The sequence below is a fragment of the Drosophila santomea genome, chromosome 3R, assembly GCF_016746245.2.
Source record: "Drosophila santomea strain STO CAGO 1482 chromosome 3R, Prin_Dsan_1.1, whole genome shotgun sequence".
Classification (NCBI taxonomy): domain Eukaryota; kingdom Metazoa; phylum Arthropoda; class Insecta; order Diptera; family Drosophilidae; genus Drosophila; species Drosophila santomea.
In genome coordinates, this window is record NC_053019.2 from 25,226,117 (window position 1) to 25,240,652 (window position 14,536).

The 14,536-nt window shown below is 48.0% G+C and overlaps 5 protein-coding genes across 5 annotated transcripts; 2 read left to right on the plus strand and 3 right to left on the minus strand.

Moving 5' to 3' along the window:
* Window positions 1-151: 151 nt before the first annotated feature.
* On the plus strand, window positions 152-5,443 carry LOC120454655 (dihydroxyacetone phosphate acyltransferase). Its single transcript, XM_039640157.2, has 4 exons — window positions 152-411; window positions 2,014-2,596; window positions 2,882-4,158; window positions 4,217-5,443. Exons 2-4 carry the CDS (start codon window positions 2,029-2,031, stop codon window positions 4,547-4,549), a joined length of 2,178 nt encoding a protein of 725 aa, XP_039496091.1. The 5' UTR covers window positions 152-411; window positions 2,014-2,028; the 3' UTR covers window positions 4,550-5,443.
* A 523-nt stretch (window positions 5,444-5,966) lies between these two features.
* On the minus strand, window positions 5,967-7,735 carry LOC120454656 (putative GTP-binding protein 6). Its single transcript, XM_039640159.2, has 4 exons — window positions 7,494-7,735; window positions 6,989-7,439; window positions 6,490-6,930; window positions 5,967-6,430 (listed from the first exon to the last, which is right to left on the minus strand). Exons 1-4 carry the CDS (start codon window positions 7,733-7,735, stop codon window positions 5,978-5,980), a joined length of 1,587 nt encoding a protein of 528 aa, XP_039496093.1. The 3' UTR covers window positions 5,967-5,977.
* Window positions 7,736-7,764: 29 nt separating this feature from the next.
* LOC120454659 lies at window positions 7,765-8,210 on the minus strand. Its single transcript, XM_039640162.2, has 2 exons — window positions 8,017-8,210; window positions 7,765-7,961 (listed from the first exon to the last, which is right to left on the minus strand). The coding sequence occupies exons 1-2, from the start codon at window positions 8,129-8,131 to the stop codon at window positions 7,765-7,767; spliced, it is 312 nt and encodes a 103-aa protein (XP_039496096.1). The 5' UTR covers window positions 8,132-8,210.
* Window positions 8,211-8,555: 345 nt separating this feature from the next.
* LOC120451396 (transcriptional regulator ATRX homolog) lies at window positions 8,556-13,653 on the plus strand. The gene is made up of 4 exons (XM_039635063.2): window positions 8,556-8,697; window positions 9,038-11,044; window positions 11,192-12,073; window positions 12,133-13,653. The coding sequence occupies exons 2-4, from the start codon at window positions 9,076-9,078 to the stop codon at window positions 13,224-13,226; spliced, it is 3,945 nt and encodes a 1,314-aa protein (XP_039490997.1). The 5' UTR covers window positions 8,556-8,697; window positions 9,038-9,075; the 3' UTR covers window positions 13,227-13,653.
* Window positions 13,654-13,707: 54 nt separating this feature from the next.
* On the minus strand, window positions 13,708-14,511 carry LOC120453533 (mediator of RNA polymerase II transcription subunit 28). Its single transcript, XM_039638285.2, has one exon. It carries the CDS (start codon window positions 14,401-14,403, stop codon window positions 13,834-13,836), a length of 570 nt encoding a protein of 189 aa, XP_039494219.1. The 5' UTR covers window positions 14,404-14,511; the 3' UTR covers window positions 13,708-13,833.
* Window positions 14,512-14,536: the final 25 nt, after the last annotated feature.

The following is a 14,536-nucleotide window of genomic DNA, read 5'->3' on the forward strand; positions in this document are numbered from 1 at the left end:
GCTGCAAAAACTGAAACCGATAACTTATAACGGTAATCGAGCGTCCTTGCTGGAATACCACGCACATCGCCCCGGCTCGCGCGCATGAACAGCTGAGCGCGGAGGCCCCCCAACGCCCCGGTCGCAACGTGCAGAGGCCGCCGCGCACTCACCCAGCCGTCAAATCGTCGAATATCGATTCGCAGCTGCTGCAGATGTTTTTTGGTCAACAAAACAAATCAGCCGCCGCTGCGCCGCCGAGCAAGCAAAAATACGTGAAAGTCGGTCAGAGAGAACCCGAAATAATCGCGAATTGTGAATTAAATGCTCTAAAATCGCGGTGGCCCAGTGCAGTGCGGAAATAACGTGTAATAGCCATTCAACTAGCAGCCCCAGCAGCGCGTATTGAATTTTCGTATTTGAGAGTGCAGTGTACGTAGACCGGTAGCTCGAATAGCAGATACCCTGCGTTCGGTGTTCGCTCACCCCGATAAGAGAGGCGGCCGCAACTAATCAAAAAAGTTACGCTGTTATATGTACAGTGAATCATTTCTTAATTGGCATTGCTCATAGAAAACGACCTTTCTTGATAATTCGATAGTGTGTGCCATACGTAACGCATTAGTCAGCATGCTCTTGCTACCCTGCCCCGTCGGCGGGTAAATAGAAAGTTAGCGAACATACATAACATAAATGTGCATTTGCCCAGTTATTTACCATTTTTGCGTTATTTACCACTTGCAGCCTATTTACAGCGAAAACCAAACAAAAAGCGCATTTACAAGCCGTGTAAAATGGCAATTACCGGTTAAAAGGCTGAAAAAAAGCAAGTGTTAAATGCTACCTACTAAAAAAATAAAATGTGGAGTGTGCGTTTGTTTGTTTGCCTGGGAATCGGCGCAAATGCTCATTTTCCAACGCATTTCTTATTAATTCGACTGCCCAGTTGCCATGCACATTTATTTCTATTTTTTTTGCCAATTATTTTTCTTGGCATTATCTTTGCCACTCGAATTTAGAGGGTGTGTGGTTTTATGGCTTAGCCAGTGTTGTTATTTTTGCCTTTTTTATGCCCGCCCAGGTGTTTTGGGCTCACCTGATGAGTGACGTTATCAGTAGAACTGCGAACGTGTCGTGACACGAGCGAGCGTGTCTTTATTTGCGTAGTGTATCTTTGAGATAGGTCAGCAATCTTTACAATCCCAGCCCCAGTTTTACGGCCACCACTTAAAGAAAAGTCGGGTACTGTGTAGCGACCCGAAAATGCCTTAAAATTCTTTTATTTGTTTTATGTACATTTAAGTATCTTAGCTGAGAGTAAAACTGAATTTAAAAGGCCAAAAAAACCATTACAACCTTATTGGCATACAACTAAGTTCATCATGCCACCGAAAATGACAACCATTTAGAAAATTCACAGACTCGGCTTTGAGTTAAGCGTTGTTTTCCTTTTTTTTTATTAACTTAAGGCTTTATCTGAGGGTAAACACGCGCTCACCTTTAACACGCAACATTCGCGGCTAGCCGCTGATTGCCTTAACTGCTTATGAATCCGCCAGATAATCAACCTTTGGGATAGCAAGGCACTCAGAAAAACTTAAACCTTTCATGCACACGATCCCTTGGAGCAATGAACCTGTAATCTATCAGATACAAAACTTCAGCTGCACTGCACATTTCAAAATGCCCACTGAATTTTTTTTCAAAACAATTCATTTTAGTTTTAGAGTAAATAGGTATTGCGAACGTAGTTATACTTAAATGGCCAATTGTGAAAATTAAAAAAATGTATATTCTTATTGCTGCGACACTTTGGGGCACACATTTTCTTTCAGTGCACGCGATATCTCAGCAAACAGCGAGTTTATGGCAGTGTGTTTGTGTGTCATGTCTGTTAAGTGGGGCCGCCTGCTTGACAGTTGATTCGTCAAATAGCAGCGCACTCGACGCTGTTTTCCCCTTATTTTTTTGGTCAGTCAGCTACCTCTAGAGATTCTCATTGGATCCGACGCACGTTCTTTTCCATTTCCACAGGTGAAGCGCAGCGCGATGGACAGGAATCCAGTGAGGCGGTCGGCAAACGGCGCCGTAGCAGGTGCAGGTGAATCCAGTGAACAGGAGGAGCAGACGACGTCCAGTGCCGCCGAGTACATGAGGAACTTCAAGAACATCATAGCGCCGGGAAATGAGGCATCCATGACCAGGGAGTTCAATCCGCAGGTGGCATACGAATTCGAAAAGTATCTCAATCCGCAGAAGCTCAAGCAGCACGTCCTCAAGAGCGAGAAACTGCGCTCCATACTGGAGCACTATGCCAAGGAGTCGGGCACGCCGTTGAAGCAGATGGAGCGACAGGCCAGGGCGATCATCGATGAAATTGGTTTGGACCGGAATATGGCCATCATCCGGTGGTGCGGCATAGCCATCACGGCGATCGGCAAGCGCATCTGCGATGGATTCTATGTCAACTCGGCCAGCATGGCCAATGTGCGCAAGGATATGGGCAAGTGCCCGGTGCTCTACCTGCCAAGTCATCGCAGCTACATGGACTTTATCCTGATGTCCTACATCTGCTACTACTACGACATCGAGATACCAGGCATAGCAGCCGGCATGGGTATGTATCCAAAGCTATGAGAAGATACGTACAATCTTGCGGAAAATGTGTTAAAAATATTTAACGCGTTTATGTGTTACGCTAAATATACGCTACTTCACAACTGTGCTTGCCAAGTAATTAGCATGAATTAGCAATTTTGAGTGTCCACGGATTTGTTAATTTTTGTGTGCCATTTCTAAAATAGTCGTTTACATTCTTAACTGCCCAATAATATTAATTGTTATTAGCAGGTTAATTGTAAAGTTACTAATTATATCCGTTATTTATCGTTTATTTTTATAGATTTCCACTCCATGTTTGGCATGGGCACCATGTTGAGGAAAACGGGAGCCTTCTTCATGCGCCGCAGCTTCTCGAACGATGAGCTGTACTGGGACATATTCCGGGAGTACATGTACGCACTGGTGGCTAACTACCACATCGGCGTGGAGTTCTTCATCGAGGGCACGCGCTCCAGGAACTTCAAAGCCCTAGTGCCCAAAATTGGACTGCTATCGATGGCTCTGTTGCCCTACTTCACCGGCGAGGTTCCGGATGTGATGATTGTGCCAGTGAGTGTGGCCTATGAGCGTGTCCTGGAGGAGCAGCTCTTCGTCTATGAGCTGCTGGGCGTGCCCAAGCCCAAGGAGTCCACAAAGGGCTTTTTCAAGGCCCTCAAAATCATCGACGAGCGATTCGGCAAGATGTTCCTCGACTTCGGTGAGCCCATCTCCGTCAAGGAGTTCTTCGGACACGACAGTGCGCAGCGAATGCAGCGGGCAGGCGTGGGCGGTCACCTGCAGAAGCTGAACCGCCAGGAGGTGGAACTAGTCAAGCAGCTGGCCAATGAGATCATCTACCAGCAGCAGCGACGCATTGTCATCTCCACGTTCAACCTGCTCAGCCTCTACTACGCCAGTCAATTGTATGCCCAAAAGAGTGTTACCCTCGACGAGCTATCACGCGGTGTTCTGCATCTAAAGCGCATCTTCGAGCAGCTGGGCGCCCATGTCAGCACGACTCCCAGCAGCATTAAAGCGGATGTGATCGATGCTGTGGAGATACACTCGAATATTTTATATTTCGCGGCGGGGCGATTGCAGTTTACGCCAATGGCAGCCAAGCAATTGGCGGAACAGATCGATGTTAAGCGCCTGAAAGCACATGCCCTGTGTCCACAAACCATGGCGGTGGCTGTGCCCATGCTGGCACTGCAGCTCTACATCAATCCCTGCATGTTCTGGCTGGCCAGACCCGCCTACCTGCTGCTGGCGGCGCTCAAGGAGCAGAGGAAACAGGAGAGGCAATCGACGGACATCTCATACGATGCCAGCTTAGGTGCCCTGCATGCGCACGTGTCCACCATGGACGCACTTTTCCAGCACGAGTTCATCATTGAATCGAATCGCGAGGCAGCCGAGTTTGAGACGCATCTGCAGCTGCTCCTGGACGAACGGGTTGTGGAGGTGGAGAGCAGTGGCCGAATCAAGGTGCAGGACAATGAATGCTCCCACGTCATTCTGGCCGCCCTGGCGCCATTCCTGTGCCTCTACTACCAGCTGGTGGTCACGTTAAGAAAGGTGCTTAACTTCTCATATCTGCGATAAATACATATTTAAAATACATACTTTCTTGCAGATCCCTTTGGAGCTGGAGTTCAGCAACAAGGATCTGCTGGTGCGCGTGCAGCAGCATGTGGAGCAGCTCCTGCAGCAACCCGGCGCTTCTGCATCTCATGTGCACCCGTATTGCCTGGCCCTGGACAATCTGAACATTGCTATCTATGCTCTGATCCAGCGGGGCTACCTGGCGAAGTGTAGAGAATCGGGACAAATGAAGATCGCATCCAATCCAGGAAAGTGCCTGCGAGAACTGGAAAATCAGCTTCTGGAGTACTGTCAACTAATGCCATTTGCTCAATACTCGACGGCGGCCAATCAGCAGGCCCAGTTCCACATAGCCAAGTTATAACTGGCAAACGGAAAGAGGCCGGCGGGGGAGGCGACAAGGGAGCGGGACAGCGATTCGAGCACCGATCCCCAGTTGAGTCCCAAACAGTGTAGTACAATTACAATTTCATTGCCCATGCAGTTCATCCAGTTTGTTGTCGGCCTGCTCAAGAATTGTCGCATCATCTGCATCCTTTTCTTCATTGTGGTGGTGGCGCCGCTTTGGCAGCTGCTCCACTGGATCATCGTATCCACTCACTCATTCACTTAGGTTTATGGGGTGTCTGGTTAGGATGGGTCGATTCTAATAGCATCCTCTTATTAACCCGTCTGATGATTATTTATATTGGCATCATTATTTTTAACATTCCCCATTTTCCACCTGCTATTTAAGATTTTTGGATAATGTACATAACGATTGCCATTAATGAAAAGTCAAAAGGGCTCATCAAAATATAAATATAGAAAATCAATGCTAGGATAAGATTACCCTAAAGTTTTTTGACTAGCGAAATCGATCCATCCTTGAGTGTGAGTGTATCTGAGTGCTAAGAGAATCTTGAAGCCTAACAACTGATATTTTATGTCCAGTTCGCCATTAAGCAAACGAAATTCACCAAACCGCCAAGACATACATTTGCAAAAAAGTAGAATTTCTAGCTAAAAATGTTGTATAGATAAGCCGGTTAGTGGTAGATCCCATCGAAATATATATCCCATATATTTTTAGCCGCGAAATTCGAAGAAATGTTGCCAACAAAACATAACATTGAAAGCACACTCACATTTTTGAACGATGTTTAAACAAGCAAGTCACTGTTTATTACTTAGTTGAGATTTCAAAAATGCTTCTTTAACTAGCTTCGCAGTTTTGTAAAATTCACCTGACATAAATGGGTTTAAACTTTTTAATTTTTGCATTAGAGTGATGAACGCATTTTTGTTTAATTTTAAGGCATTTTATCGTATAGGTTTCTCTTAGTTTAAGCTGGTGTTAAGTTTGTTTCAGTTTTGTATCTTAAGTTGGTTAAGCTCATCAGCCATGCACTATTGTTTAAATATTCCATTGTGCCAATATAAAAGTCAGCACCACACAAAGAAAAATAAATAAAAAACTTGCCCTAGTTATAAACAACAACGGTTGATACGAAATCTAATCCCACAAGGATTTAGTTTCGATTATTTCTAGAGAAAATAACACAGCACAAAAATGTCAGAGAAGTGCAATACCAATATTATGCTTAAATATATTTTTAGAGATTGTTTCGTTTTTAGTTTTTGGTAGATACTTTTATATTTGTATAGAATTTTAAACAAGAAAAGAAAACCAGTCCTAACTACACCCGCTAATAAACCAACAAAAACGAGAGCAATAATAAACATTTAGTCGGTGCCAGTTGCGCCTCAGAAATTTATACGTAGGCCTTCGAATTCCAACGACTTGTGTGTGTCAGCGGCAGAACTGTCGCTTGAACTGATCCAGTGTGCGTTGGCTGATGACCACGTGCATCATGAGGCGTTCGGGATTCTCCGCATCCGCTGTCGTTTCCACCACGGCTGCGTTTTTATAGAGCCAGGCCATTTCTGGTCCGCCGCTGGGCACTCGCATCTGAAGTTTTCTTCGCCCGGTGGCGCTCAATATCTGCTGCTCGATGTCAACCAGCAGCGGTTCCAATCCAGTCTGTGCTCTAGCTGATATTTGATGCACTGGGTCTGCAGAAGACGTATCCTCTAGGGAAACAAGATCGCATTTGTTGCACACATTAATGATCGGCGGCAACTGGCTGGTCGTGGAATCTCCGCCAGCCACGTTGAAAGCCAGGGAACGAAGCGTGGCCTCCACATGGCTGCGCTGAGCAGCGTGACACGGGTGTGAAAGGTCCTGGACGTGCACTATTACGTCCTGCGGGGATAATAGGTTGTTATATATAATACTTTTAATACCTAAAGATGTTTACGTACCGCCAGCATGGCGTCCTCTAAAGTGGCCACAAAGCACTCGAACAGACCCGTTGGCAAATCGGACATAAAGCCAACCGTGTCCATGTAGATCACTTCCAGATTGCATGGTAAACAACCGGCATGAGCAGTTACATCAAGGGTGGCGAACAACTGATTCCTGGGCTGCAGTGCATCCTCGACTGTGAGGGCCTTAATCAAGGAGGTCTTGCCAGCATTTGTGTAGCCCACCACGGCAACAATGGGATAATTTTGCTGCTTTCGTTTCTGCCGTAGCAACTGCCTCTGCCGCCGGACACGATCCAGTTCCGCTCGCAATTTTCGCTCCCTGGTGCGCAGAATCTCCTTTTGCAGATCGGTCAAGGCGTATCCTTGTCGACGCGTCTGCGTCACACTGGCATCCTTAGCCTGCGCCCAAATGTAAGGCAGCTCAGCCATGGCTACCTATAAAGCACGATAAGTGTTTAATTGGTTCTAGCGCTTATTTAATAATTGCAGTAACCTGTAGTTTGGCTTCAGCGCTGGTGGCATGCAGTCTTAGTATCTGTATAACAACGGAATAGCGATCCATTACTGGCAACCGAAACTCCGCCTCCAGGAATCGTTTTTGGGCGAACGATAGTGTTCCCTTGCTGACGAACAGGCAAGTTAGCTGCCGTTCCTGTCGCAGTTCAGCGACCAGTTCTTTGAGTTCCACCAGTTTTCCGCTGCCAAAGAGGGTCTTCTTTTCGAGGCTTTCCAGGGGAACCTTAAGAGCCCTGGCCACCTGCCAGTTGGGCAGGGAGTGGATCAGAGCAGAGGCCTCCGCAAGTTGATCCTCTGGCCGGACATCGACGGGTGTGTTCTGCCGTTTTGCTGCCCATTTTACGTAAGGTTGAAGGATGAGCACTTGCTGGGAGCTGGCTATGTCACGGGTGATTCTCATAGCTCCTCCAGCCACCTCGTCGTAGGCCCTGAAGTAATAGGTAGCTATTATCTTATAATTTTGTATTGGTTTTCAGACCTACCGATCATCTAAGAACCGCATATCCGCCAGATCGCTACTGGCTGTCCGCTCCAAGTCAGCATCCTCATCCTCCTCACTTCTTTGACCTGCCTGTATTTGGGCCTCGAAGAAGCTCTTCCTGTTGCGGATGCCCTTAACTCCTTGATGTTGGGTGTACTTGCAGCGTGCGGGCATCTCCACAATCGGACGTATTTGCAGAATCCTGGTGCTGGCCAATCGGGAAAATAGTCGAAGAGCAGACATGACTAAAGCTAATTGGGATTTTGAAGGTGTTAAAAGGTTTCCTCTTTGAGCACGGAATGCTTGTCCTCAAAGGCCATAAACGCCGCTTGGCAGGCTTTGGTGCGAGTTGATGTGGTTTGGTAGGACACCGCGGTGGCCACCAGTGAGGAGATGAGAATGTTGTACTTGCTCGGGTAGCGAATTCGGGACTGCACGATCTTCTGGGCGAAATAGGTGCCGGAAAAACCTGTAATATGCGCAATTATTATGCAATTATCGAAAAACTAAAGCTAAGTACGCACTTAAACAAAATGTGGCGAGCCCTGTGAAAAGGGAACGGGTCATGCAGTCCATGTAACCATCGAATCCGGGATGCTTCTCGCGCTGCTGATCCTTCAATCGCTTAATATCGTTCATAATAAACAATCAGAAAAATAATTAAACTTTTATTTTCATTAGCTTTTTGCCGGTGCGCGGAAATCAGCTGTTTGCCAGAGGTGGGTAATACCGTTTGAAAATAGTATCGATTTTAAGTTTTAAGTCGATTGTTATTAAAATTTCTAATACGTTAAAATTGTAATTTTTAAAAGCGCATTGATATTAATAAATATTGCATTTGCAAAATAAATAGATTGTCATGCTTTCTTCGTAATAAGAGCCTTCTAAAAAATAATTAAAATAAATAATTCTGATTTTAGTAACGTTTATATTGTATTTACTTTCTATATTCTGTTTATAGGAAATTTATAATACGAATAATTAACAATTTGATTTAAACCGCCACAGCCCGATAGCGTGAGTCAAGCCACCGATAACAGGCCGCATCGATAACTCGTCCGGCGGCCTGGCAACCCTAAAGAGTTTAGTATACCCAACTTGCAATTGCGGCGGCTTCACGCTGAAAAATAACAATTAAAGGGTCGCGAAAAGGAGCAGAAATCGAGTGGCAGGACGCAATGAAGCGCCCACGCAACCAGTAGCAGGTGAAAACAGCTGAAAAAACCGATCTAGTGCTTATATCCATGTGTAAATTGAAGGGTAATCGGATAAATAATAGATGTATCACTGGTGCCGAAGCGACACACAAAAAAAAAAGAGAGACAGACGCAGATTGCAAAAAAAAAGGCGAAGAGAGCGAAAAGAGGAAGAGCGATAGGTGGAAAGAAGCAGAGGAAGCGAAGCGAAGAACGCGCGGCAAATGCTGACAATAAAAATATCAGAACGAACGAAAAAAAACAAGAACATTACCTTTTGCAGGGTTAAAAAGCTCAAAAACACAAAAACACAAAAACCAGTAACGCAACAAAATCGCCTTTCTTGCAGATCTTTGCAGTGCTGGGCGGACAAACAGCCGGTTACCTATGGGAAAGAAAAACCCCAACGCCCGTCACACAGATGCCGCAACACCTTTGACCACAGACGACTCCAACTGCTCATCCGTATCTGGGCGCGAATCCGCAACAGAATCGAAATCGAAATCAAAATCGGAATCTGAATCTGAAACTGGGACCGAGTCCTTGTCGGCTAGATCGAAAACCAAGCAGTCCAGAACGCATCAACATCAAAATGTCAAAGCATCCAGAAAGGCCACAATCAGTAGCTCCAGTGATTCCGATTCCGATCAGGCAGTAGCCAACAGTTCAGCCAACGACGAGGATAAGGAGCACGTTTGCAAAATACGCATTGTGCCGCTGGAGAAGCTGCTGGCCAGTCCCAAAACCAAGGAGAGGCCTTCCCGCAGCAGCCAACAGAAGAACATTACGATCAACGATTCCAGTGACGAAAAGCCTGTGAAAGGAAGCAGTAAGCTTGTGTTGCCGCCTCGCAAAAGTCGCAACAAGAACGCTTCTATTATAGAACTAAGCGACAGCGAGGAAGAATCCGAAGACGAGGAGCCAACACTGGTGGTCAATCCTTTGCGCAAAGAAGCACAACAGACGAAGCCAGAGAAGAATAGCAGGAGGGCAACCAAGGAAGCCACCTCATCAGCCAGGGCAGGCAGAAGCGTCAACGGCGGACGAAGAGGATCCCTGTCTAGCGAAAGATCGTCCAGAGCCAGCTCCTCCCGAGCAAAATCACCGCCGAGGCCAAAACGCTGTGTTGTGCGCTTAAAGCGAGTCAGTCTGCCCAAAACGAAACCCGCCCAGAAGTCAAAAACAATGAGCACGGATTCGGAAGAGGCGGCCACCACCTCGAAGAAGAGCAGGCAAAGGCGCTCCAAAAGCGAAAGTGAGGCTGATTCAGACTATGAAGCACCAGCAGCGGAGGAGGAGGAGGAGGACAGAAAGTCGTCTGGGGATGAGGAGGAGGCCGAGGAGGCGCCCAACAGCAGCGACAGCGAGGTGATGCCCCAAAGGAAGCGGCGACGAAAGAAGAGCGAATCCGACAAGGGTTCCTCCGACTTTGAGCCCGATGAGAAGCAGAAGAAGAAGGGTCGCAAGCGCATCAAGAAGAACTCAAGCGGGGAGAGCGATGGCGACGGGGATGATGACAAGCAGAAGAACAAGCGCAAGCACATTCGCAAGATCATCAAGACCAAGGACTTGGATCTGACAACCAAGGAGGCGGCCAAAGAGGAGGATGACCGAAGGAAACGTATCGAGGATCGTCAGAAGCTCTACAATCGCATCTTTGTGAAGTCCGAGAGCATCGAGATCAATGAACTGGTGCTAGACTTTGACGAGGATTCCAAGAAGGCCCTGTTGCAGGTGGACAAGGGACTGCTGAAGAAGCTGAAGCCCCATCAGGTGGCTGGCGTGAAGTTCATGTGGGACGCGTGCTTTGAGACGCTCAAGGAAAGCCAGGAGAAGCCCGGTTCCGGTTGCATTCTGGCCCATTGCATGGGTCTGGGCAAGACCCTGCAGGTGGTTACCTTGTCGCACACGCTGCTGGTCAACACAAGGCGAACCGGCGTGGATCGGGTACTGATCATTTCGCCTCTGAGTACGGTCAACAACTGGGCACGGGAGTTTACCAGCTGGATGAAGTTCGCCAACCGCAACGACATCGAGGTGTACGACATCTCGCGCTACAAGGACAAGCCCACGCGCATCTTTAAGCTCAATGAATGGTTTAACGAGGGCGGCGTCTGCATCCTCGGCTACGACATGTACCGCATTCTGGCCAACGAGAAGGCCAAGGGTCTGCGCAAAAAGCAGCGTGAGCAGCTCATGCAGGCCCTGGTCGATCCCGGCCCGGACCTGGTTGTCTGCGACGAGGGACATCTGCTCAAGAACGAGAAGACGTCCATCAGCAAGGCTGTCACCAGAATGCGCACCAAGCGCCGGATTGTCCTTACTGGCACCCCACTCCAAAACAATCTCAGAGAATGTAAGTATGAAGGGCAACGACAGACTGCTTATCAGTTTCAATACTTTTGAGCATAAATGGGCCACAAGAGGTTACTCTTGTGAGTCAGTAGGGATTTTCCCAAACGAACTTAACACGAATTGTTATGAAATCTATGTTTCCCCTTAGATTACTGCATGATCCAGTTTGTTAAGCCAAATCTGTTGGGCACGTACAAGGAGTACATGAACCGTTTCGTCAACCCGATCACCAATGGTCAGTACACCGACTCCACGGAGAGGGATCTTCGCTTAATGAAGCACCGCTCACACATTCTGCACAAGCTGCTCGAGGGCTGCATCCAGCGGAGGGACTACTCGGTTCTCGCACCTTATCTGCCGCCAAAGCACGAGTACGTGGTCTACACGACGTTGTCGGAGTTGCAACAGAAGCTGTATGGCTACTACATGACCACACATCGGGAGCAGAGTGGCGGCGATGTGGTCGGCAAGGGCGCAAGGCTGTTTCAGGACTTTCAGGATCTGCGGCGCATCTGGACGCATCCGATGAATCTGCGGGTGAACAGTGACAACGTAATTGCCAAACGGTTGCTCAGCAACGACGACTCCGATATCGAGGGCTTTATTTGCGACGAAACCGACGAGGATGAGGCTGTCTCCAACTCTTCGGACAGCTGCGAATCCTTCAAGTCGGATGCCAGTATGTCGGGACTGGCGGCAAGTTCGGGAAAGGTGAAAAAGCGCAAGACTCGCAATGGTAACGCTGGTGGCGGTGATAGCGATTCGGATCTGGAGCTGCTGAGCGGATTGGGTGGAGGACCCAGTGTCCAGAAGGACGACCCTTCGGAGTGGTGGAAACCCTTTGTCGAAGAACGAGAGCTGAACAACGTGCACCATTCCCCAAAGCTACTCATCCTTTTGCGGCTACTGCAGCAGTGCGAGGCCATTGGTGACAAGCTGCTCGTGTTCTCACAGTCCTTGCAATCCCTGGACGTCATCGAGCACTTTCTTTCGCTGGTGGACAGCAACACCAAGAACTACGAGTTCGAAGGTAAAGTCGTTATCACTTTCCATTCATAGGAAGTAATATAATTTGGTTTACTTTCGCAGGCGATGTGGGTGACTTCAAAGGTTGCTGGACGAGCGGAAAGGATTACTTCCGATTGGACGGCAGCTGCAGCGTGGAGCAGCGCGAGGCCATGTGCAAGCAGTTTAACAACGTGACCAACTTGCGCGCCCGCCTATTCCTCATCTCCACACGGGCCGGTGGACTGGGCATCAATCTGGTGGCGGCCAACAGAGTTGTCATCTTTGATGTCTCCTGGAATCCCTCGCACGACACCCAGAGCATATTCCGAGTATATCGCTTTGGCCAGATCAAGCCGTGCTATATTTATCGTCTGATTGCCATGGGCACCATGGAGCAGAAGGTGTACGAGCGCCAAGTGGCCAAGCAGGCTACAGCTAAGCGTGTGATCGATGAGCAGCAGATTTCACGGCACTACAATCAGACGGACCTTATGGAATTGTACTCGTACGAGCTGAAACCCAGCACCGAGCGTGAGATGCCCATTCTGCCCAAGGATCGATTGTTTGCCGAGATTCTTACCGAGCACGACAAACTGATCTTCAAGTACCACGAGCACGATTCGCTGCTGGAGCAGGAGGAGCACGAGAATCTGACGGAGGAGGAGCGCAAGTCGGCTTGGGCCGAGTACGAGGCGGAGAAGACGCGTACCGTTCAGGCGTCACAGTACATGAGCTACGATAGGAATGCCTTTGGCAACCAGGTGATGGGCCAGTTTGGCAATGCCTCCGGCAGCGTGACCTCCAACAAGATCTTCGGCTTCCGGTCGGACATACTGCTGCAGCTGCTGAACATGAAGATATCGAAGGATCATCAGGAGCTCAACCAGAACCAGGTCATTCAGCTGGTGCCCACCTATCTGCAGCAGCTGTACAATGAGATGAACAACGGCGATCCCACCATGTACAAGGATCTCCTCAACCTGCACTCAAATATTGTCCATCCCAGCGGGATGTACATGAATCCCCTGCTCTACGCCAACCAGAATCCCAACGCGGCTGGCTACAACCAGGGCACTGGTGGTCCACCAATGGCGGCCGGATCGGTGGCTCATGGGCCACCAGCAGCAACACCTGCTCCGGGCTTTGAACCGGATAAGGTATACGAGATCGACTAAATTACAAAATACCCGAATCGAACCAATGCAGTGGTTACACTCTTTAATTTAATCGTAGGTAATTCGTCGACCTTGTCGATATTTCCTTTGGACTAAAGTTACAAATGTGGTTTATCCTATCTAATTACAATTACCAATTACCCATAACCGAGCGCATAAGATTATACTTTCGTCAACTCAGTTAAGTTCAAAACTGTCCTAATTCATGTGTAGACTTACATTAGATACAAGTAAAGCAAACAGTAAAACAAAATATACAGCATCTGATTTAAATGCATATTTACACGATATAGATCATGGCTATATACAAAACACTCTGCGGATCCGGCTAGGAGATGCGGACATCTATTTAACACGCGACATAAAGATAACAAAAATAAATGGCACAGATATTACAATAAATGCGTAACCATTTTTCTCCTCCAAACTTCATGTTTTGCAGATAATGGGATGGATTAATGATAATAAAGGAACCAGTATCTTTCTTCATATAGGGATTATAAAATCGTTAAGTGATATATAATCAGTTTATTTAACTACACGAGATACAAGTAGACTAATCCAGGTCTATACAAAATTACAAGCTAAAAGGAATGCATTCCCCAGTTCATTTGGGTGGCATTTGTCTGCCCATCATGCGGAGCTGCATTTGCTGCGCCTGCAGCATGTGCTGTGGACTGGGTTGCATGGGTCCGCCGGGCTGCATTGCACCCGGTGGCATTCCGGGCATCATTCCTGGTCGCGGCGGAGTACCGCCCATGGGTGGCATTCCGCCACCGGGACCCTGCAACATGCCAGCGCCAATGGGCGGCGTGGGGCGACTGTGGACGCCCTGTTGGATGTCCGACAGGCAGGCCTTCCACTCCTCGAGGCGATTATAGTGCTTCTGGAGAAGCGTCTCCTTGCGCTGAATCTCGATGCTCAGGTCCTGATTCTCGTCCTTGATCAGCATGTAGGGCTTCAGCGTGGAGACGAGGAAGCGCTTCTGCAGGAAGAACGCCTCCATTTGGCGGGCCACGTCTATGAAGCGATTGGTGGTCTTCTGTACCTCCAGGTCGATTTCCTCCTTGTTTGTCCCAGAGTTCGGTTCCTGTTTGGTCAGCGACAGCAGGCACGACTGGAAGGCCTCCTCGAACTCGTCCATTAGGTTACCGCCGCCGGGCTCGTTGCTGGCCATGATTTCAAGAGCTTTGACAGTCGAATAAACAATTAAATACAAAGAACTTTGCCGGTTCAGCGGGAACAACAAAAAATCAGCAACACAATTTCGGCAGGGTTGCTACGTTTTGCAAAATGATAAAGTGAAATCT

Coding starts and splice junctions, on each gene's coding strand:
- LOC120454655 (XM_039640157.2), top strand. CDS start 2,029: ATGGACAGGAATCCAGTGAGGCGGTCGGCAAACGGCGCCGTAGCAGGT. Junction 2,597..2,881: donor AGGCATAGCAGCCGGCATGG/GTATGTATCCAA, acceptor TTATTTTTATAG/ATTTCCACTCCATGTTTGGC. Junction 4,159..4,216: donor TGGTGGTCACGTTAAGAAAG/GTGCTTAACTTC, acceptor ACTTTCTTGCAG/ATCCCTTTGGAGCTGGAGTT.
- LOC120454656 (XM_039640159.2), bottom strand. CDS start 7,735: ATGTCTGCTCTTCGACTATTTTCCCGATTGGCCAGCACCAGGATTCTG. Junction 7,440..7,493: donor ATGCGGTTCTTAGATGATCG/GTAGGTCTGAAA, acceptor CTATTACTTCAG/GGCCTACGACGAGGTGGCTG. Junction 6,431..6,489: donor TAGAGGACGCCATGCTGGCG/GTACGTAAACAT, acceptor TTATCCCCGCAG/GACGTAATAGTGCACGTCCA.
- LOC120454659 (XM_039640162.2), bottom strand. CDS start 8,131: ATGAACGATATTAAGCGATTGAAGGATCAGCAGCGCGAGAAGCATCCC. Junction 7,962..8,016: donor GCTCGCCACATTTTGTTTAA/GTGCGTACTTAG, acceptor CGCATATTACAG/GTTTTTCCGGCACCTATTTC.
- LOC120451396 (XM_039635063.2), top strand. CDS start 9,076: ATGGGAAAGAAAAACCCCAACGCCCGTCACACAGATGCCGCAACACCT. Junction 11,045..11,191: donor CCAAAACAATCTCAGAGAAT/GTAAGTATGAAG, acceptor GTTTCCCCTTAG/ATTACTGCATGATCCAGTTT. Junction 12,074..12,132: donor CAAGAACTACGAGTTCGAAG/GTAAAGTCGTTA, acceptor TTACTTTCGCAG/GCGATGTGGGTGACTTCAAA.
- LOC120453533 (XM_039638285.2), bottom strand. CDS start 14,403: ATGGCCAGCAACGAGCCCGGCGGCGGTAACCTAATGGACGAGTTCGAG.